This window comes from Kwoniella bestiolae, chromosome 2 (assembly GCF_000512585.2).
Source record: "Kwoniella bestiolae CBS 10118 chromosome 2, complete sequence".
In the NCBI taxonomy this organism is placed as follows: Eukaryota; Fungi; Basidiomycota; class Tremellomycetes; order Tremellales; family Cryptococcaceae; genus Kwoniella; species Kwoniella bestiolae.
The window spans coordinates 1,580,661-1,602,040 of record NC_089242.1 but is presented as its reverse complement, the minus strand read 5'-3'; the positions used below and the strand labels follow the sequence as shown (position 1 = coordinate 1,602,040).

The window sequence follows — 21,380 nt, the reverse complement described above, 5'->3', positions numbered from 1 at the left end:
AACACCGCTTATGAACAAGTCGACTCGGCAGCTGGGGATAATCAATTGTATGTCAGCATCGCAGCAGGATCAGGATCAAAGCGTAGTGAGGTTGTCCGTGTGTGAAAGGTGTGTGTGTGTGAAATAACGATCAACCATCAAAAAGCCCCACGCCACGATGCACCTATCTTTACTTTTCCACGCCGCCAACCGAAGCGTTCTTCTACCTCACACCATCAAGCACGCAATGCAACAGGTAGATAGAACAAAAAGAGGAAAATCCAAGCATAGGTCGTAAAAGCGATCATAGGCACGTTCTCAGACTAAAATACAGGTGGGTCTGTACAGTCGCCAAGAGACATCACGGATCATTACGATAGAGGCCATCGTACTGGAGAGGTAGATGTCCGTGTCATGAAAATGATGGATGATAGACGATAATAAGACAAGATGGTACGACATGAAACAAAGGTGGGGAAGACCGATGTACCATAGCCTGCGGCAATGGATCGGACCATCATCAACTCACCTTTTATCCAGCTTATCATCCCACTATTATATGCACTGACAGCTAGCGCCTTCACCGTTGTGACCCTTGTTGCACTGGCACTTGCACTTGCAATAAGATTTGAGTACCTCTTGATCGCCTCCTTGACCGATCAACTATCCGAAAAGGGGTGTAGTGTAGGCGTAGAGTGGGGGAGCGATTTCCTGAAGCTAGCGATACGTGATTATATAAGACTTCAAGCGTAATCAATTGACACTCCCAGTGGTTTACCGTACTGCAGTTGCTATTCGACTTGACGATTAATCCTTTTAAGCAATAACGGGATGGGTGGATATGTTTTCTGGAATCAGATAGAAAGTGACGAATCTCAGAGACCAGAAGGTAGTTCTTAAATGATATAAGGATTGAGTCCCGTACGAGTACGTACGTTTGAAAACGTCAGATAAGGACGAAGGGGCCTGATAAGGTACTGCGTTTGCGTTTGAAAATAATTTGATTTGGGGTGAGCCTGTGAGCGAGTCGAGAATCTCGTTACCATGCGCAGAGCGAGGGACGAGGGACGAATTTCTAGATTTCAGATAAAAAGGTTCTGATTGATGATGATATCAACTGACGAAATGCTGTGTTGTATCGTATCGTGTCAAAGCGAACTGAGCGATATATTTGTCGAGCGAGTGGACGCGTGATTTTTTGATGCCCTGGTGGGGGTGGGTCCTGACCTAGATCTGATGGGATGGGAAGAGCTGGAACTGAGAAAAGGAGAGTCGTAGTTGTGCTTTTGTAGCGATAGAAGGAGTTTGTCGGTCTTTTCCGATTCGTCCAAACGAGGAATGAGTGAGTGAGGGATTTGCCGTCGAGGATTGAGATTGAAGTTAAGGATGAGGGATTTTGGATGATGAGGGGTTTTGGAGAATGAACAGGCTACGAGATGAGCGTAGCGCCTGGTAAATGGATGAGATATATGGGGCGATTGGTTATTGTCGCATTATCACGTCTTTTTGGGTTTGTTGCGTGTGTGTGTGCTTATCGGGGTGAATCGTAGCGATAAGAGATGATGATGATGTCTTGGCACTAGTGTAGAGCGTAGCGATGTGAATTTTGCAGTGGGTTTCAAGGACGGGATGAGATACGTGTTCGGGCCAAGATGACAGCGTTGAATAAAGTTATTTGGGGAGATTGGAAGTAAGTCTATCGATGTTGAAATTCCGAAGTGACTGGGTTTGTTGCACTGGAATTTATCGATTGATTGATTCTTTGATTAACTCCTGGTATGTATCTCTTTTCTATAGTGGTACGGATCGGCCGATCATGTGAGATTTCTAGTCATGTATATCTCGATTCAACGATTTATGTTTATGATCATAAGCAACTGCAAGCTACAGGAGAGAACATGGAAGGCAAGCAAAGCGATCAAGGAATTTTTCGATTCGCGCAATTACTCGCCATATTCGTAACCAAAATGACGACGGCGAGGACCTTGTAAAGCAAGCTGAGCCTGAGCCAAGCTCTCTTACGCGATACAAGAATTCCCGGCACGGGAAATAAAGAGAGAGAGGACGCAGGAGGACAAAAACGCCCTTGCCGAATCAAGCAGAATAAGTCAGCTGAGGGGCTCATGGGGTTTCCCCAAACACCCTGAATGAATTTGGGGCATGAGGAGGAGATAGACGAGCAGCAGAGATGCTATCTTACAGGCGAAAACAAGAGAATGACGTGCTATATGGTTTTGGGAATTACGGCAAATATCGGTATTCCGCACTCTAGAATCTCGCAAGTTCAGTCCAGAGCTGGTGCTGTCGCGGGTCCAGAAGTTTTGTCCTGACCTTGACTCCGGGGTGAGATCGATGTTGCGCTACGCTACGGTACAGTAACGATTCGTCCCGGTGGGCACCAAATAACTCTGTTTGCCATAAGCTATCCATCTGATCGTCCGAACGACCTCGCTGTGGTGCCATTGGGATATGTGTTTACGTGAGAGTAACAAGCATACATACGTCTTCATACGTTATGTGTCTCGCACGGAACCCGATGGGATTTTGAAGGTCGGTCATACAGTACAACCAAATTAAAATATCGTAGAGGTCAAATGGTTCAGAAATTTCATTTACAATCCTGTATGAGTATGACGGCACGAATACCAATCACAGATTTTCGTACACTTCGTCAAATCACGAATTTGAGCGATATATGGTGACAGGATCATGTGATTCGCTGAGGGATATTTGCGCTTCACAGCGAGTGGTCATTTCCATCACGTTGATAAAATTAATGCGTTGTGCCATGGCGAATATCCCTCAGTGGATCCCTAAATAGATCGATCCGTCATGTTACCCGATTAGGTCTGATCACATGTCATGGTAACATCCACAGAAGCACTGTGTATGACCTGCAGGGTTGCAAACGCCAGGTATGACGTTGAGATGAGCATTGAACCAAGCGGCGGCTACACCCAGCAAAGACGCTTACACGCCAGCGTTTAGTCAATCATCCTGGTCCCCCTTGCGGTGCTGGACAGAATGGCCCCTGACGAAACGAGGCAGAGGTGACTTTCAAACGCGAGAATGAATGCTTGTGGCTAACACATTCACTTCATCAACGCAGCCCAGATATCGACGAGTCCAGTCTTCACCGCTGCTAGATCTGTCAAGTGCTTTGATAGGGGCATTGTCCTCGTGATTCAATCAACAAACAAACAACGCCTTGAAATGACCCCAATCTTACTTAAAACCCCGTCTGGTGCAGACGAGTCGTCCTCACTCTCAGCAGATCTCCAACCCATTTTCCTCATCCCGAGTCGAAAGTCTATCCAAGATGAGCAAGAGTCTCATCGACACTATGATCAAGGGATCAGAGAAGCAGACTCATCACAAGATATATATGCATACATATGACCAAGACCAAGGACAATAACAGGTGATACTAACATGACATCCCTTCCCCTCCTTTCGATATTAATTAATTCCACTGATTGCCAGTCATGGTGGGTTCTTCGTATCATTCGACCACCCATTCCCATTCCCATTCCTACTCCTCACCCATGCACCGATACTACCAGGCGACAAGAAGAAACTCCTCGGCGAACCTTCCTTGTTTTTGGCCCGACTCGCCGCCTCGGGTATATCAGACCATGAGTCGTTGAATCCAGGTGGGGGTGGGGGGTAAAACTCGAACTCTGCTGTTTCGGGGAGTGGGTGGCGGGTGCGCAGGAGGGCGAGAATTAGGGACATGCCTTTGCGGGACTGGTGGTGGCGGTAGAGGGGTAGTGTTCGATACATCGGATGATGCATGGGCAGGAACAGTCGAAATGAAATTGATCGATGATAGATAGATGTATAGGTTAGCATTCGACCTTTACATCTTCAATTTGTAGAGTATGATGATTTGTTTGGCAAGTAGAAGAGTTTATGGTTTGATCTCTAGATGGATAGACAGACACACTCACAGTCTCTGAATTCGTCTCAAACTTCCCAACGCCATACTGCTCTATCCTCTGCCTTATCAAATTCGACCACGCGCCTCCGAAACTTGATCTGACTTCTGCAGTGGTATGATGCAGTGTTGTGCTGTATGCATATGAAATCCATTAGTAAGCCACCGATCCAATGATACCAATGATTGGGTTATCAACAAGGATGTCCAAGAACCTAGACACATGAACATTTCCATTGCGACTCACCCATTCGGTCCCGCCCTGATCTCCCCACCTTCAATGACATGCATCAACTTCTTATGATTCAAATTCCCCTGCTGCACCCTCAATCTGGGTTGTCGTCTATACTCCAGCTCCAGACTCTCCCGCTCATCCTCGCTGATCATTCTCTGTTTTGTCCTATTGGAAGAGGAAGGACCAATATGAGAGGTCGAGCTGCTAGCTTCTGCACCCTCTCCACACCCTAATCCCCATCCAGGAGGATCTACAACGCTCTCCTCCAAAATCCATGCGTCCAGACCACGTCCGCCCGAAAGTCCAGCATTGGGTAACCACCTCGTAGCCCACTTAGGTAATATACCCCTCTTCAATATCAGCCTCGTAGTATGTATCTGACCAGTGAGAGGATCGGCCCTTCGAGAGAGAACATCTACGGAGAGGACATGGCGGGCGAATGGGTTTGGATACCGGAGGAAGAAGGCTAGAAGTGGTGTGGGTGGTGGGTCGGGGCTAGGTCATACAGATTTATAACAACTGTTGATCAGCTTGAGCATATTCTCCCTAGGTGGATGTTCAGGCTCACTAAGAATGCGTCTTGCGGTATACTTGGACCATCCCACTGGGCTTCAGAGCAAAGACCTTGCGAGAACGTTGCGATGTGTCTAATCTGGTCGTGTGAGCGTATGTATATGTAGTTTTGGTGGTCAGACATTGAAAAAGCAAAAACAACCGAAATTGACTGAAGATCATGTGCAGAGAGTGGAGGTTGAGTGTTCAAACAAAAATCAACAAATCACCGCCGGCGTATATTGCGAATCACTTCGGCTCACACATCCAACAGGTGCTGTAAACGATCAAAAGCAAAACGATAGTACTCGACCACACTGATCCATCTATCGCACATACACATACCCAAAACACAATACCTAATCCTAATAATCTAAACAATGTATTGAAATTTACGTGTGAACCCAATTGCCGACCCTCTCCGACCAATGTTGTAATCCCTCTATAGGAGTTTCTCTCAAAGTGACTCGTTTAGGTACAGTCATCCCCTCTCCTTCTTCAGATGTTCTTACCTTGTTCTCCTTCTGAGACGAAGATGCGTGTATACCTAATCCTGGTCCACCTACGGAGGTGAGGTGAGGTTGGAATCCCTGTGATTCGAGGGTGGTTATCAATGCGTCCAGCGATGATTGGGGGAAGTCTGGATTTGATGCAATGAGGTTAGTCAAATCACTCTCTTCATTGATGGTAGTTCTGCGACTGACCATCTGGAATCAGCGTTACGGCACATCCTCCGCCTCCTGCACCGGTAAGCTTGGTAGCGAGACCGAAGGGTTCAGCTGCCGTTGCCTGAACGACCATTTCGAGCGATGGATGAGATACACCGAGGTTGACGAGGTGAGAGTGGTTCTCTCGAATCAGAGTCTGCAAATGTGAGAAGCTTTAGCATACTTGCGTGGTGCTACTCTGCTGCACCGCGAACATACCTCTAATCGAGTGATCAGATCCCTCCTCTCGACCTGTGTTTGTCCGCTCAGCAGGGTCGAAGCTTCATCGCTTATTGACTGGATAGCATCGAGTATAGGATCGACTACATGGGGTTCGGCAAGTCTTTTGGCACTGACTCCAGCTACCAGAGATTTAGTATCTCTAGGTACCAAGGTATTGGTGAGCAAAAGTCGGATCGAGGAGAATCTATAAGAAGAATGATCAGTAAGCAGATGTAGACCAGGAGAGGACAGGGAACAAGGGCCGACCTACCCATGCAAGCCATCCAAACCACCTTTTCGTCCTCCGACAGCTCTGGTGAAGGCTACAGCACCACCTCTGACCGATACAGCATTATCAATACCACTTGGCGTACCATGCAATACTTTTTCAGACAAGAATGCCCATCCGTCGATGATGTTGGTTTCACCCTCCGATAACCGGGTCTGATCTTGGTTCGGCTTGTTGATGTGCGAATGGGCGATGAGAAGGGAAGAAGCTATACAGGTGGAGTATGCTGCTGAGGAACCTAATCCTGCCGAGATTGGTAGATTGGCAGTAGCGGTGAAGGTGACGGCAGGACTGTAAACACTGGATTGTCAGCTCCAAACAACGATGTTATTTCATAGGCGAAGGAAGAAACAGCGAAAAATGTGACTCACCCTTCAGATTCAGCACCAGCCATGACCATGTAAAGGTACAGATAAGCAATACAAGAGTTGATACCCGTCTTGCCCAATTCTTTATGCTCATGTACCAATTTTTCAATAGCCTGGAGCAAAGCAGGGTCGAGATCCTTGTCTGCAACATGTTTATGGGTGTTTGAGTGAACAGGCAATAATCCCCAAGGCAATTTTGATATCTCCCACTCGGCTTCCACACCTACATTGGGGACTTCCAACGCGACTTTTCCATCCGATCTAGGTGAAAGCACAGCGAAACATCTAAGATTCACTGAGGAGGCAATAGCAGTTACACCATGTACAACGGCATGTTCACCGAACAAGATGACTTTTCCAGGTGCGGAAACGACAATATCTTCTTCGATCGTCTTTCGTTCCACCGCAGTGAATCCCAGACCCTTCTTGACGCCCGATACGAGTTTATCGATAGCGCTTGATTCGCTTGAAGGTCTCTTGAATCCCTTGGCTCGTTCGAGAATCCACGCCTCGGGGTCTGATACGTATAACTCGGCAGATCGAGAGTTAGAGAGAGGCGAGTGGGAAAGGTTGGGGGTGATGGCTCCGGCCGATAGGAGGGAATGTTCGAGATCGTCCATGAGATCTCGAGGATCTTCGATACCAACACAAAGTCGGATGAGGTTCTCGGGAAGTCCTCGCTCGGCGCGTACAGCGGCAGAGATGGAGGCGTGACTGGATGAAGTGATAGTTTCAGCGCCGACTTGGCACGAGCAGTCAGGGAAGTGGTACAATGGTGCGATGAGGAGTATTGGAATGATTCAATGTAGAAGATTAAAGTAACTCACGACATCAAACAAGGCATCGAAATCAAACTGTTAACCGCCCCAAACGAAACACTAATCCCCCAAAGTCTAGTTCCACCTACAATCCTCTCACTCAAAGCTTTATCTCCAGTGACGAACGACAAGACCGCCCCCGCACCAGTAGCTTGTTTCCAGTGGATATCCCTCTTTGGGTGACTCTTCAATCCTGGGTAGTGCACCAGGAAACCCAATGAGTTCAAATAGAGCGCTACCAATTGAGCAGTAGCCATCTGTCTATCCATTCTAAGTGACATGGTCTTGACTCCTCTGAGAAGGAGGAACGAGTCGAAGGGTGCTAATCCTGATCCGACAGAGTTGATCAAGAAGGCTATATCTTTGCATATCTCAGGTCGTTTGACAGCGATAATACCAGCCATGAGATCGTGGTGACCTGACAAGTACTTTGTTCCGGAGTCGTAGACTATGTCGGCCCCTAGTTCCAGTGGTCGTTGGAGGTATGGTGACATCATAGTATTGTCCACTACGATCAACGCATCAGGAGAAGACTGTTTGACCTCTTTGGAGATCCCTTCGAGATCTGCGATTTTCAGGAGAGGGTTGGTGGGTGATTCGAGGAGGACCATCCTGACTTTGTTGCCTGGTTGGAGGTATGGTCGCAATGCCTCTATCCTAGTTGTATCTGCGTGGATCACCTTGACTCCTCCGTGTGTACCGAGATAGGTCAACAGTCGGTTGGTACCTCCGTACAAGTCATCTCCCGCTAACACTGTTTCTCCAGGTTTGACAAGTCGCAAGATTGTGTCGAGGCAGGTCATTCCGGTTGATAAGGCGAATGCTTGGGTAGCACCATATAATCTTGCAAGGTGGTTCTCTATACAATGCAGAACAAAGGTATATTATATCAGCTTTGGCAATTGATGAGAATGAGAAATACTTGTGGAGTAAAGATCAAACCCACCTAAACCACCTCTAGTGGGATTACCAGACCTCGTATAATCATACTGTCCGTCCATCCCCTTGAAGGTAGCAGTCTGATAGATTGGCGTCGAGCTCGCACCGTATTGATCCTTGTTATCTACTGAAGCGCATAATGTTGAGAATCTCCAGTTGGCAGCTCTGGCCTTGTATTGCTCAGCTTCGGTTGGTGATTTGGATGATAAGCTGTAGACGGAGGTGGCGAGTGATGAGTCGCCAGGTGTAGATGGGGTGGTCATCTTGTATGTATGTATGTGATGATAATGTGTTATACAAGAGATAAGATAAGTCTTTGTTGGGTATATATATATATTTATCTTCAGAGTGGTCTATAATAATATCTTACGAGTCGAATAGTATCTCATAATAAATGATCACACCATACGAGGTCGGAGCGTTCGGTGACTAATATTTGATATGTAAAATTACCTCTTTTGGCAATACCACGATCCGGATTCAGCCTTCAGCTACAGTTGAGTAGTATCTCTGCTTTGAACACATACATCTGCAAAATCATCCCTCAGTCTTTTGTGTCTACAATTGCGACTGATTTCGAGCAATGTCGACAGTGCATGGTGAAAGAAGCGATACTGAGCAATGTCATATATATCGTCTTCTCCGCTTGCTGTCTTTGCCTTTCTGTCTCTAACCCCCTCCTCCCTCCGCCTCTGCCTCTGCCTCTCCCCGTCCCTCCTCTTTCGCCTCGCATTTCCCTCGGCCCCTCGTCCCTCCTTCCTCCCACTTCACGTTCTTGATCCTCCATCCGCTGATATACTGCCAGCTCGCCTCCTTACCTCAAGCAACCCGTCCTATGTAGCCTCACAGATATACACGCACAAGCACACAACGATGGTGCATCTCACTTCATTCCCACCTTCACTACAAGACTAGAACCTCCTTTCTGCACCAATATACCCATGACAACAGAATATCAAGCAACTTCTCCTAGTCTATCTCCTACCATGATCCTCCTGGTTGCTTTCCCTAATCTCCGCCGCCGAGCTGAGTATATCCAAATGACCAAGCCCCATCGGCGACCCCTTCGTATTCGGAATAGGCAATGTGATAGAACCGGGTGATATCGTCCGGTTCTGAGGTATTCTATCGTTCCCATCGGTATTACCTATTCTCAGATATTGCGCTTCGCTATTGGGGCTGAGTACCAGGGATCTTCTCGATGAGGCTGATGGAGGTGAATGGGAGTAAGGTGGCGGTCCGCCTATAGGTATATTACCTATGAAATCCGCTGGGCGGTAGGCATCAAGAGGTAGCGAGGGATAATTGTTGGTAGTGTACTTACTGTTTGTCGAAGAGTAGTTGATAGGGAGGAAAGAAGACGATGGTGAGATTGATGGGCGATTGGATTCCAACGAAGAGGGATATAAAGTCTGATCGTACCCTGCCATTGCGCGAGATTGCCAATATCCCATCTGATGATTGGAAGTCGAAGTCGATGTCGAGCTCAGTAGTGGCGGTAGTCCCATATCCAACCTCCGATGTTGTTCTGTCGTGAATTGCGGCACAGCTGAAAGCTGATTATCCCCATCGCTGGTCAAATTCCTCGGGCCATTATCTACCGATAAGATTGGAGGTGGAGCAGCATATTCCAGTTCTTCATGTGTGCCAATTGGACTAGATTGAGAAGCGGAGAACGAACTGTGTCTCGGCGCTCTGACGATGTTCGCTGCTGGTGGTGGTCTTTTGCGTTTTCTCGAGTGGGAAAGGTCATCACCACTGTCATTGTGTATTGACGAGTCGGTATGAGGTGTTTCTTCCTTGAGTGGAGTGCTGTGGAGATCCACGTCCGATGCGACGGGGATGGATTCATTCTGGTCCGCACCTGGTAATGTCGATAGGTATTCGTTTGTGTCCATGATAGGAGCGTAGATGGGTCGAGGAGGGAAAGGTAATCTTGCTGGGATTGCAGGTGATTTCGAAGGTAAAGAAGATAACGAGGTGAGTGAAGATTCATCTCCACCATCGACATTATCGTCCGACCAGTCTCCAACGGTATCTCCATCCGAGTCTACTTCTTTCACCCTTTCAGCTGGAGTCGTAATCGCGGGACTCGTTCCAGGTGGGACAGGTTTAGGTATTTTCAGCTTGACCACCAGCTTATTGGTCTTTTCCACTGAGGGCCTCACCGGTGAAGTATTGATAATTTCCTCTTCATCCACTTGCACAATCTTCTTCTTTCTTCCTCTCTTAGCTTTCGGCTTCTCCATCTCACCATTCCGCTCCAACGACGATGGATCCACTACAATCTGTTCGCCGATCTTTTCCGACAGTCTCTTCCTCCTAGCCTTTTTCGGTTGAGGGTTCTCCACCACTATGGTTTCTTCTATCTGTTCCTCCGGCGGTATATCAGGGGATATTATATCTTTATCGTGATCGACTATCCTGATCAGATCGAACGGTGCTCTCGATACATCCTTGACCGCTTTTTCCAACCATGATTGTACGCTCATTTCACCTCCTACTTCTGCTCCCATAGCGTATTTTATTGATTTCCTTTGAATCTTGCCCTTCGATGCGCCCAATAGATGGGCTAGGTTTTTTTTTCTGATGCAGTTGGAGCAATTGCAGCAATCTTTGCAAAGTGGGCAAATGAATGATCGGGAATCTTCGTCAAAGTCGAAATAGCTGTATCTGTATATACCATTGAAAATGGTCGTCAGCTTGATGACCTTTGCGAGAATTGGTAAGATGCTGGAAGATCAAAGGATGCGGCGGATACAACAAGGGGACAAAGGGATGAAAGGGTAATGGATGATTGCCTTTGTTCTGCTTCCACAGACATGGTCATAAGACTAAGGGAGTTGTTGTATTGCGATGAAGGAAATGTGAATTTGAGGAAGGACAGCAGCTCACCGTTTACAGCAGGTTTCGCAGAACGTAGCTCTACAGATCGGATTGACATTCCTGCACTTCATCTTTGGCTTATCCGACTTTCGTCTACATTGATGACATGGGTCGCCAGGGAGAAGCTAGTCGGGTCATGCAGAATATCAGCTCACTGATATGTACCTGACCTGTTAGTACACAGATACCTCAGACGAGCACTTACCGAATAAGCAGATACGCCCTCAGGTATCACCCTTTCAACAGGTCTCGAATCCATCTCTACCAATTCACCTCTTTTCTTCATCTCGCTTCTCAGCTCTTTCTCCAGACCTCTCCATCTCCTCCATCTGAAATCTTTTGACACTCCACCTATCACGTGAGGCTCTCCCTCGGGAAGAACATCTCCACCCTTCCCAAAGCCGAATTTCCATCTTCTCGCCTCGCCTTCCATCCAATGTGAACAATCTGTATATTCCCCATCTGATATCCTTTTCTTGAGTTTACGATCGCTTGGGATCTCTATACATGCCATAGTATGCGTCTGACCCTCTGGCGGTAGAGATATGATATATCCAGATCTATCCAGTATTGGTATGTCCCCTGCATTCCGCCGCTTCCTACTAGATCGAGGCTGGGGTGAAGACCGGCCATTCTGTTTGATATTTGATGAAGTGGGACCACCACCTATATTACTTCCTGATCCGGATGGGTCAATTCCCAATCCAGCTAAGATCTGTAGGTTCTCGCGTATACGCCGTTGACGCTCAGCTTCGTCTGAGACGTGAAAAGCAATTTGAATCCACATGGCGATATGTCAGCGACAATCCAATAAGTCATATCTCATAAAGCAGTGGTAGATTATATAAAGGAATGACGATGTGGGTAAAAAGGCGGTGAGAGAATAAAACTCACAATTCTCTTCATCCTCAGCTTCACCCTCAGTGTCCGATTCTTCCCTAAACTCCCTTTCATCCTCATCCAACCCTCCTTCCAATCTTTCTGTAATAGCTTCAGATTCAAGTTCAAACTCGACTGCCATTGCCTTTCCCTTACCCTTTCGATCACTCTTTGGCGGGCTGCTTGACCTGCTTATTAGATCATCTTCAATCTCTGGGGATCTGTGTAGTAACGGATGACGACTCGAAGATGCGGTATGCACGTTATTAAATAATGACGAAGTGGTTGCTGCTGGGGCCGCGTTGAAGGAGGTCATATTGACATTGGGATTATTGTGCAGTCCACTGTTCCTTTCTCCCCCGCTCAGATGTTCAATTTTTCATTGATGCGATGATGAGAGAGAATCTGATGATTCACAATGGGGGAGATCCAAGGTATGGGTGAGGATGAGGATGGGAAACAGAGTATCAGAGATGGAGTACGCCTGAGCAGTGACAAGAACAACAACAACAGTCATGGTAAAACCGACGGAACATGGGACATGAATGCCCATTACGTAATTACCTACGATTCAACCTCCACTTGTCATGACCACCTAAAGAAACACGAGTTGTGAGTGAGGGATGGATTGAATGACCCTATAAAAGAGCATCATCATCATCATCATCATCATCATCCTTGTTCACTTCATCTTCATCTTCCTCTTTCCTTCTATCCACACTGTCATCTCTGACTCCAATCCGAGTACAAAACAATCTCGGATCCCTTTAGGAGACCAGTGTGTTCGCGATGACACTTCAATCCTCTCAATCCGACAGATGTCCTCCTCCTCTTCCTCATCCCGACATTCGACCCAATACACCTTGGATTCCTCCGTCACCTATCACTCAACCTCGAGGAAAAAATGATTCCTCCTCAACCCTGTCTCCTATCTGTAATCGGAGTTTCGAAAGTCCTGCGGTTATGCATCGACTGCCATCTATCATCTCGCAACCGACCGAAGATTTTGTTGGTACCAATCAAGAAATGAATCAACTTTGGATTCCACCTACTAGCAACGGTGACAGATCAAGACGAGTATCTAGAGTACCCAGAGAAGGGTTCGATGAAACCAATCAGTCTTTCCAAAGACCTGCACCGCTTGGACCTGTTCCTGCTCATGCATCGTCTTCCCATTCTCTCTCTTCCCTATCTCCTACCTCTCCACCAGTCAAGAAGGAAGATGGTGAAGCACATCACAGATCCCCATTTCTCAAGAAAGTATCAGATGAAGATCATCCTCTTATCAACACACCCTTCTCTCGACCTATTCCTATTCAGCCCAATGGACCGATCAAGATCGAAAGGTTCGTTCCATCTCCCAGTCTTACCGCCAAGGCTCTCGGTTCTCTCGCACCATCAGACAACGCACTTGCCGGCCCAAGCTCAACATCCTTTACCATGCCTCCTCCGAGACCTTCCGAAACAGCATTAGGCAAAAGGAAAGCTGAATCCGAGTATCCAGAAGACATCCCCCAAAGAAATAGAGCATCAAGTGTATTCTCCTTCGTCAAGCAGGAGAGAGAACCGTCTTCCATACCAGACATTAAACCTAATATTCCCATCCCGATCTTACCTCTCCCACTACCTTCCAAACGATTCAAGAAAAGGCCAACTGCCAAAGCATTGTTGATCCCCGTCGAACAATTACCTGTCTTCGCTTTACCTCCCATGCCAGCTATCGATAATCCCGATTTGCTCAAGCAGGTCTTCACTCATCAAAGCTTGTTCGAAAGGCCCCGAGGAAGGTTTGAAGATCCCAAGGACGATCCGATCAAGCATTATGAAAAGCTTGAACATGTTGGTAAGCTGAAATCCACCGGGAAAACGGAGAGACCATAGCTGACGTTGATTGAGCCTGAACCTAGGTGATTCGGTTTTGGGTATGATCGTTACTACCTGGTTGCATGAGACCAGACCCAACCTGACCATTGGCACGGCTACGGTGAGTCTGCCCTTTGATTCTTCCTCATCTCCCGCATATAGTTAACTATGACCGTCCGATATCATATAGAAACTCAAAGCCCACCTCGTATCCAACGCGACCCTCTCCCACATTTCAGGATTATACAACCTCCCTCAACGTCTCAACGGTCATCCCGAGCTCTTACCTGTCCTCAGAGCCCAGACGGACGTAAGAGCAGCCCTGATGGAAGCGTACATTGCTGCTCTCTACTTTTCTTTCCCCGTCGAAAACAGACTAGGTGAGGGGATTAGAGTGATTGATACCTGGTTAAGAGAGATGTACGAGCCGCTCTACGACTTCTTTTACAACTACATGAAGAAGGAATTCGAGCAACATCATCTTACCATCGGATCGACCTTCGACGGAAGATCGATCCACCTGGAGAATGAAGACGAGTTGAGGAAGATCGACGAACAGGCTGTGGGGATGGGTAAATTGGTGGAATGTTATTGCGCCTCGCAGGAACGGGAACTGAGATGGCAAGAGGAGAAAATGTATACCAACCAGGGGTTCTTGTGGAAGATCAAATGCTTGATTGATGGGATCGAGCTTTCAGAGGCTGTTAGACCGTTCAAGAGACCTGCTAGGAACGTTGCTGGCTGGGAGGCGGCGAAGAAGTTGGGTTTGACTGTGAGTCGTTGAAGTTTCAGCTTGAAATCTGAAGGTGTTATGGCCAGGCTTAGCTGATAGACTGCTTTCTTGATAGAATGAGCCTTAGGCGTACGATCTCGACATAATAAATGACGATTAACACGAACTGAGAAGAAGTGTAGAATTTCGATTCATCTGTAATATGTCTAAATAGTTATTGTAATTCTTTAGACAATCAGTGAGAACTGCTTTCGATTGAATGAGTGTTTCGTGTTATGGTGACGAGTATGTATGTGTGCACTGTATGTATTTGTAGATCATGTATATACATATATAAGATTTCATGTATCCGCGGATAAAATAAGAGATCGCAAGAGAAAGTCGAGTATATCATAGACAAGGTGGGATACAACAATCACAAGTATTCACAAATTCACCAACATCTAATCCGAAGCGATCTTAAAAACAGCAGATGAAAACGTCCACTACTCTCGACCACCAATCAAACATCCTCCCACTTCCCGCTTCTCCATCCCACATAACTCCTACTGCTCCAAAAAGGGACTACCCCAACCTATTCAACTCCCTCTTAGTCTTCCCCAACTTCCTCCCCGTCCTATCAACCCCGCCCTCGATCTCATCCAACAGCTCATTCTGCTCCCCTATCTCCTGATGTATCTCCTCTCCCATCTTCTTCTGTCTCAACAACAACCTCGACAATTCCTTCAACTGATCATCCTGATCATCCATCTTCTGAACTTGCAGCTGCACCAAACCCCTATCATCCAGTGGACGGGTCTCGCTCGTCTCCTGAGGAGGGGGTTTGGAACCGAACGTTCTTCCTATATTCACCTGTCCCGCCTGTGGGAATCCACCGGGTAACGAGTTCATCGACCCCCCATTAGAATTGGGGGGAGCAAATGCTGAAGAGCTAACAGAGTTGGGAGGGTCGGATGCCGAAGATCTAGAAAAAGCAGAAGTGGAAGTCCTAATTCCAACTTCTGCCATCCTCCCAAGCGACTCCCTCTCAACTTTCAACTGCTCCACCATCTCCCCTCTCCTCTTCTTCTCCCCCTCTCCCAAACCTTTCATACTTTCCAGATCCAGGGCATTCTCCAAAGTATGTATACGCCCCGAAGCATCTTTCAGTATCTTCTTAGCTTCTATTGAAGAACTCCTCGAAGCGACAGAATCACCCATCGAAGCTAGTGCGTCTCGTTTGAGCAGTGCCGATCGGGCGGAACGTAGGAGGTTCTGCACAGAGGTATGTTCGAGTAACCATGATTGCGAGGTGAAGTGCATTGTACCCGGATGGGAGGGGTTGGGGTTGGTGTGGGAAGGGACGGAGAGGAAGTCTTTGTACCCGAATGCAGTCCGGAAAGAGGGATCTTTGCATGTTAGGAGGAGGACGAGGTATTGTTCGAGAAGTATACGACGCTCGTGTATTAGCTGTGATAGTTAAGTATATATATATACAGTTAGTTCATGTGTATCTGTGGGACTGAAGATAAGAAATTCGGCAAGAGAGAGATACAATGGAATGGTGATGGGAAGACAATGAAGAGCCTGCCTGCGTTTTGAACAGTCAACCCACCTTATCATCCCCCACGCCTTTGATCAAACTCCAATGTTTCCCTGGCAAACTCCCCGGCGGTTCTTTGCCCACGGACGATTTCAACTCTGAATGCAAAGAGATGAAATCTGAGTACCGCCTTTTGACTGTCCAAGTGCGTATCGGTGTGGATACTGTGATTGCGAAGCAGAGTCAGCTTCTTCCTCTTCTCGATACATGATTCCCACAAGGTAGACATGCACGCATGCGTGCACTGTACCTTCGATACGCTATATGATCATTCAAGTGAACTCACCCTGTATCACATACACTACATGCGACTTTGGGACGTCCACCACCTCTGTCGAGATGATTTTAATACTTTGTATATCTGACATCGTCCTCCAAGTGATCTGGTCAAGAGTCCGTCTAGCCCTTTGTACTTGACTGTCAGGAACCTAGGTGGATCGACGTGCCCAGTACTGTACGTCCAGGGGACTTGAAGGTGAAGCACTCTGAGGTTGGAGACTTGGTCCTCTAGCTCTGTAGATGATCTATTCCGTGTATCGTATATTGGTGTGAGATGTATTATAGCAGGAGCTGAGACCTGGTGTTGGAGTTGGAGCTGCTGATTGTCCAGGTGGTCCTGATGATGTGATTATAGGATGTATGATATATGACGAGATGATGATCAAAAGGCAAAAGACTGAAAGATAATGAAAGAATGAATAATGCGCCCAAGCTGACTGTCTTTGGTGATGTTTCAGACGTCATCGGTAACACCCGACAACGACCAAATCTCAGTTAAAAGGACATTTGGTTCATCTTAGATGCATGCATAGACACCCCCCATGAGAAGTAGATCATATCAGCAAAGACGTCCAATATATACATCTCAACAGATACAAGAACACCTGAACCTGATCCATACCCATACCCATACCTATGCAAATTGATGTATGAACAAATTGACTATGCTACACCAACACTCCACCGCAACATCCTATGAGACCTTGACGCCCTCTACACCATTCGTCACTCCCTCCACATCATCATCCTCACCGTTCTGTCCCTTGGAAGGCTGATCATCATACCCATCAGGTCGAGTATCGTCTTCCCTCTGCGCATTTCATGTAAAACATCAGCATAAGATACCGGGATCTGGATGTGCCGCCATGTACAATGAAAATGATGTACACAGCAGGGCAGATGGTAAGGTCCAGACTCGATTACCCTCGCTAACGCTCAGGTAATCTCGTATCACTCACATATCTAGCCAACATCCTACTGATATCCCAATCCTCATCATCCGCATCCTCGTCGTCCTCGTACAGCTCCCCACCAAATTCAAACATGTCTTTACCCGTCATACCAGTCATCTTACCGGCCGCTCTCTGCGTGGCCTTGGCCTTCTCCAGAGCCTCTTGTTCGGCCTGTTTCTTCTCCTGTCGCGTTTTCTTCCAGTGGGCGAAAGATTCGGGAGTGACAGGTGTGAGGGGTGCTTTCAACTTGTGACGCTGTTGTCACATTAGATAATGTGTTAGCACAGGAGGTCTATTCAAGGTAGAGAGGGGGATCAACCCACCTCAACTTCCAGGAACTCTTCCAGCGATATCTTATCTTTCTTGGCTGCTTCCTCTGCTGCTTTTTTGTCTGCCTTGAGCACGAATCCAGGTGGTAGAGCGTGTCGATACATGCATTTGTCTCCTCCGTTTGGCTAAAGGGATGGGAGTCAGCACTAATCATATTAGGTTCATCGTGACATATAACGAGAAGAGATCCCAACATACACATTCCCAGCTAAAAGCATATCGGTCATCAGCAAACTGAACAAGGTGTCCTCACAAGATGACCGTCTAAACTTACAACCATCCGTACTTCTTGTCCTCGATCGCCTGGATAAAGTATTTGCATACAATCTGAAAGATTCAGTCAAGTCAGCCTTCTGCACATCTGGTTCTGTCCTTCAATAAGAACCCGCGATGGCACACTCACATCGGTAGCATTAGTCTGTTTCTTCTCATTCTGATCAACCACATTCCTCAATTTCTCTTCATCCCAAGTATCCATTGTATCTAACAGCGAACCGAAACAAAGATCAACAATTGCTGGTTCTCCCCGTTCCATTTGGAGAGATCAACACAACTCACCCGCTTTCTTCTGTGCCCTCGCATCCTCGTAGATATTGAGTTTCTCCACTTTCCTGCCTACATTTAGATCATGCGAGAATTTACATTTGTTACCTATATCACAATGTTAGCATGTCGCCCTGAGTTTCCATCGATGGCATTACATTAGCTAGACTGACCTTTCTCGCAATGTCCGTTTTTAAAATATACACAGAGTACCTATGATCATCGCAAAACGACCAATCAGCTATGATGAAGTCCGCTCACGAGCCACCAGCTAACTTACAGTCTTTGGATCTATTTATATAATTGGTATAATCAGTTATACATTTCCCTCATGAGAAGCAAAAAGAGGGGAAGTCAACTGACCAGTTCCAAAAGGTATTTTCTGCTGCACCTGAACAGTCTTGAACAATTCTGATTCCATCTTCTTCTTAGCCAGAGCAGCCGCTTTGGCTTCTTCCCGTTTGGCTTTCTCAGCGTCTTTCGCTTTCTACAGAATGACATTGGGCATATCAGCGTAATGCTATTTTGACCATTACGATGAAATGGAGGATTCCATCTTGCTTGAGTTGAGAGAGATCCGTGGATAGCGAAGGAAGCAATCAACTCACATCAGCCTTTGATTTACCAGCGTCAGACTGTTGTTTCTGAACCGTTGCTATGTATTTCTGTACTTTTGAAGACTTGTTCTTATTCTTCATACCGAAGGTCTAGAGTACAGCACATGGTATGTCAGCTCGATGACATTCTATCATCATTCCAATTTCATGCCATCTTTCCATTTGATCATCCCGAGCAGGTAGCTCAAACGACCTCTTGATGAACAAGAGTCAAACCAAACCAACCTTGTCATCTTTAGCTTTTGGAGGCATCTTGTCGGTCCTATCTCTATTCTGATGTATGTGCCGAGCGAGTAAGGGGTGTCTCGTCGAGTTTGAAGGTGTATATGGTCACCTTGTCTGATGTTGTTATGTTTTATCTATCTTATGATGTTGTATAGCAGTGACTGAAAAAGGAGCACTACTTTGACTGAAAATCGTCACTTTTGGATGTTGAGCTTTGAAGCGGCAAATCATATCATATCAAGGATTATCAGCCACAACCACTCAAGCTTTGGTATCAGACACACGGACCTTCTTCTGGCACGTGGATTGAACATTACCTCACCTATACGCGACTAATCTCTCTTCTCTCATATCATTCATTCTCTTTCCTCTTTTCTCTCATACCCAGTGAGTGTATATGTGTATAATGTATATATATAATACACATGGTACAGGTAGATCAAACATGCATGCTTCTTCCTTCTTCTTCTTCTTCTTTCTCTCTCTTTTCGAACTAATTGACATCGACAATTTGCCTGTATCCTCTCATCAACTCACCTGCGGCTAGTGACTTACCTCATCATCATGGCTCCGAAGAAGGAAGCGAAAGAGAAACCAGTCAAGGGGGATGAAGGTGAGCTAGAAGTTGCTGAAATGTAACACAAGACATAGCTGACTCATTTATGATTATCCAGCTGAAGAGGTCAGTATGGCTTGCTGGTGATGAAGACAAACACGAACATAACCAAGCTGACGTTCCTTTCCCCCGCAGATGGTCCTAAACTATATGAAGGAGGTAAGCTATCTCCATGACATGTATGACGTTCAAGCTGACGCGCGATCATTGTAGACCAATAGACCATATGCTAATGGTTCGTTCACTTTCCCCGATATGCCTTCCTTCTTGTTAAGTATTATACACAGCTCAACCCAGCTAACTCCTCATGATCACAGCCGACGTATCTGCAAATCTCAAGAACAGAGTACCTAAAGCAGCTGCCGTCAAAGTTCTTGCTACACTTGCTGGTGAGTGATCATCTGTTCTTCCGTTCTTCCTTCTTCCCTTACCCTTTCCGCTACAAGGCTTAGGCTAGTGATTTAAATTATACCTCAAATTTCATACTTACCGCTGACATTCGCTTTCCTTCATCAGAGAAAGGTCAACTCACAGTCAAGCAATATGGTAAACAACTCATCTATTTGTACAATCAGGTATGCTACGTGTCTCGTATTGGACATGATGCTAGCTTAGACATTCTAGTCTCTCCTCGATGTACTGGCTCCTGAGGAGCTCGCTTCTATCGATGAGGAGATCAAGGAGACCAAGACTGAACTGGAGGAGAAGAGGAAAGAGCTGAAAGCCCTTCAAACGGGTGAGTGAGAAGCTCAGTGACGCGTCATCTAGAAAAGGCACACCACTGATGTCTACCCTTCACACCAGAACTCGCAAACAAAGAAGCGTTACCCAAGACCAAAGACCTCGCTAAGGAGATTGAACGAATCAAAGCTGATGTGAGTGGTTCTGACACATCTCAAACCCAAAAATTGGACAAAACCTTTCTGCATGTCCACTGGCATCTTCCTTCTTTTTCAGTGTCTCTTACAGAGAGCTGATGAATTGGTTGCTCTCGCCTCAGAACGAAATCACCCTCAAAGCTCTTGCACCATTCCGATCTTCCTCCGATGGCGAGGCTGCTGTTAATCCTCTTTCCGCAGAGGAGACTAAGAAGATTGATATGGAGTTCAACAAGTGGAGGAAGGAGTGGGTTGATAGAAGAAAGGTCTACAAGGAGTGAGTTATCGATTCTCTTCATTGTCCACCCAATCACCGTCCCATATAATCTATCGTTCTTTCACCTTTGCGCGACTTCCCCTTCTTTGTATCCCTCATTGACGTCTGTCTTACTTCCCAGACTACTCGGTATGCTCACTGATGGAGGACAAATCGACAATGTCCAATCATTCGAAGAAGATCAAGGTATCACCCCGGACGATGATGACGCCAAGGAAGTCGAACAAGGCGAATTTGTCAAGATCCCTCCGGTGGTCAGAACATCAAACAAGAAACCGATGAGTATGGGTGTTCAAAAGGTACTCAGTACTTCTGTGAAGAGGACTGCATCGAACGGAACTGTTGCGAGTGAAGAGGGCGGTAAGAAGAAGAAGGCTAAGAAGGCGTGAGCGGGTGGGAGGGTGGTATATTGCCGAGGGGCACGGTTAGGGGTAGAGGGTGACTGGCCCGAGACCAACAGGTGACAGATGGCCGATGGTCAGTAGTGTATAGTACTCATGTTATAGTCTGTGTTGTATATAAATAGAATAATCCCATCCCATCCCATGTATTGACAGTAAAAGTTCCCCTTGCTTAGTAATCCATGAGCGATGAGGATGATCGGTGAGTGCTCGGTGATGACCGATGGTCTATGGTGAATTCACTTGGCTTACCAAGATCACCATCATACTGG

At 46.6% G+C, this 21,380-nt stretch overlaps 7 protein-coding genes across 7 annotated transcripts; 2 read left to right on the top strand and 5 right to left on the bottom strand.

Annotated features, from left to right (window-relative positions):
• Positions 1-3,462: 3,462 nt before the first annotated feature.
• Positions 3,463-4,751, bottom strand: I302_103739 (uncharacterized protein; the record flags this gene model as incomplete). The annotated part of the gene is made up of 4 exons (XM_019189107.1): positions 3,463-3,726; positions 3,930-4,050; positions 4,164-4,646; positions 4,720-4,751. The coding sequence occupies 4 exons, from the start codon at positions 4,749-4,751 to the stop codon at positions 3,463-3,465; spliced, it is 900 nt and encodes a 299-aa protein (XP_019048669.1).
• Positions 4,752-5,095: 344 nt separating this feature from the next.
• Positions 5,096-8,309, bottom strand: I302_103738 (cystathionine beta-lyase; the record flags this gene model as incomplete). The annotated part of the gene is made up of 7 exons (XM_065869732.1): positions 5,096-5,343; positions 5,408-5,567; positions 5,630-5,837; positions 5,904-6,212; positions 6,293-7,003; positions 7,117-7,966; positions 8,054-8,309. The coding sequence occupies 7 exons, from the start codon at positions 8,307-8,309 to the stop codon at positions 5,096-5,098; spliced, it is 2,742 nt and encodes a 913-aa protein (XP_065725804.1).
• Positions 8,310-9,020: 711 nt separating this feature from the next.
• On the bottom strand, positions 9,021-12,127 carry I302_103737 (uncharacterized protein; the record flags this gene model as incomplete). Its single annotated transcript, XM_065869731.1, has 4 exons — positions 9,021-10,719; positions 10,942-11,057; positions 11,138-11,688; positions 11,827-12,127. The coding sequence occupies 4 exons, from the start codon at positions 12,125-12,127 to the stop codon at positions 9,021-9,023; spliced, it is 2,667 nt and encodes an 888-aa protein (XP_065725803.1).
• Positions 12,128-12,837: 710 nt separating this feature from the next.
• On the top strand, positions 12,838-14,458 carry I302_103736 (uncharacterized protein; the record flags this gene model as incomplete). The annotated part of the gene is made up of 3 exons (XM_019189104.1): positions 12,838-13,654; positions 13,719-13,795; positions 13,865-14,458. 3 exons carry the CDS (start codon positions 12,838-12,840, stop codon positions 14,456-14,458), a joined length of 1,488 nt encoding a protein of 495 aa, XP_019048666.1.
• Positions 14,459-14,971: 513 nt separating this feature from the next.
• Positions 14,972-16,357, bottom strand: I302_103735 (uncharacterized protein; the record flags this gene model as incomplete). Its single annotated transcript, XM_019189103.1, has 3 exons — positions 14,972-15,856; positions 16,002-16,153; positions 16,276-16,357. The coding sequence occupies 3 exons, from the start codon at positions 16,355-16,357 to the stop codon at positions 14,972-14,974; spliced, it is 1,119 nt and encodes a 372-aa protein (XP_019048665.1).
• A 605-nt stretch (positions 16,358-16,962) lies between these two features.
• Positions 16,963-18,963, bottom strand: I302_103734 (uncharacterized protein; the record flags this gene model as incomplete). The annotated part of the gene is made up of 12 exons (XM_019189102.1): positions 16,963-17,079; positions 17,228-17,476; positions 17,545-17,676; positions 17,750-17,759; positions 17,826-17,878; positions 17,955-18,034; positions 18,110-18,202; positions 18,268-18,307; positions 18,375-18,385; positions 18,458-18,581; positions 18,703-18,801; positions 18,937-18,963. The coding sequence occupies 12 exons, from the start codon at positions 18,961-18,963 to the stop codon at positions 16,963-16,965; spliced, it is 1,035 nt and encodes a 344-aa protein (XP_019048664.1).
• A 537-nt stretch (positions 18,964-19,500) lies between these two features.
• Positions 19,501-21,096, top strand: I302_103733 (uncharacterized protein; the record flags this gene model as incomplete). The annotated part of the gene is made up of 10 exons (XM_019189101.1): positions 19,501-19,549; positions 19,611-19,618; positions 19,688-19,711; positions 19,766-19,787; positions 19,870-19,941; positions 20,069-20,127; positions 20,177-20,288; positions 20,357-20,427; positions 20,553-20,707; positions 20,829-21,096. 10 exons carry the CDS (start codon positions 19,501-19,503, stop codon positions 21,094-21,096), a joined length of 840 nt encoding a protein of 279 aa, XP_019048663.1.
• Between the last annotated feature and the right edge of the window lie 284 nt (positions 21,097-21,380).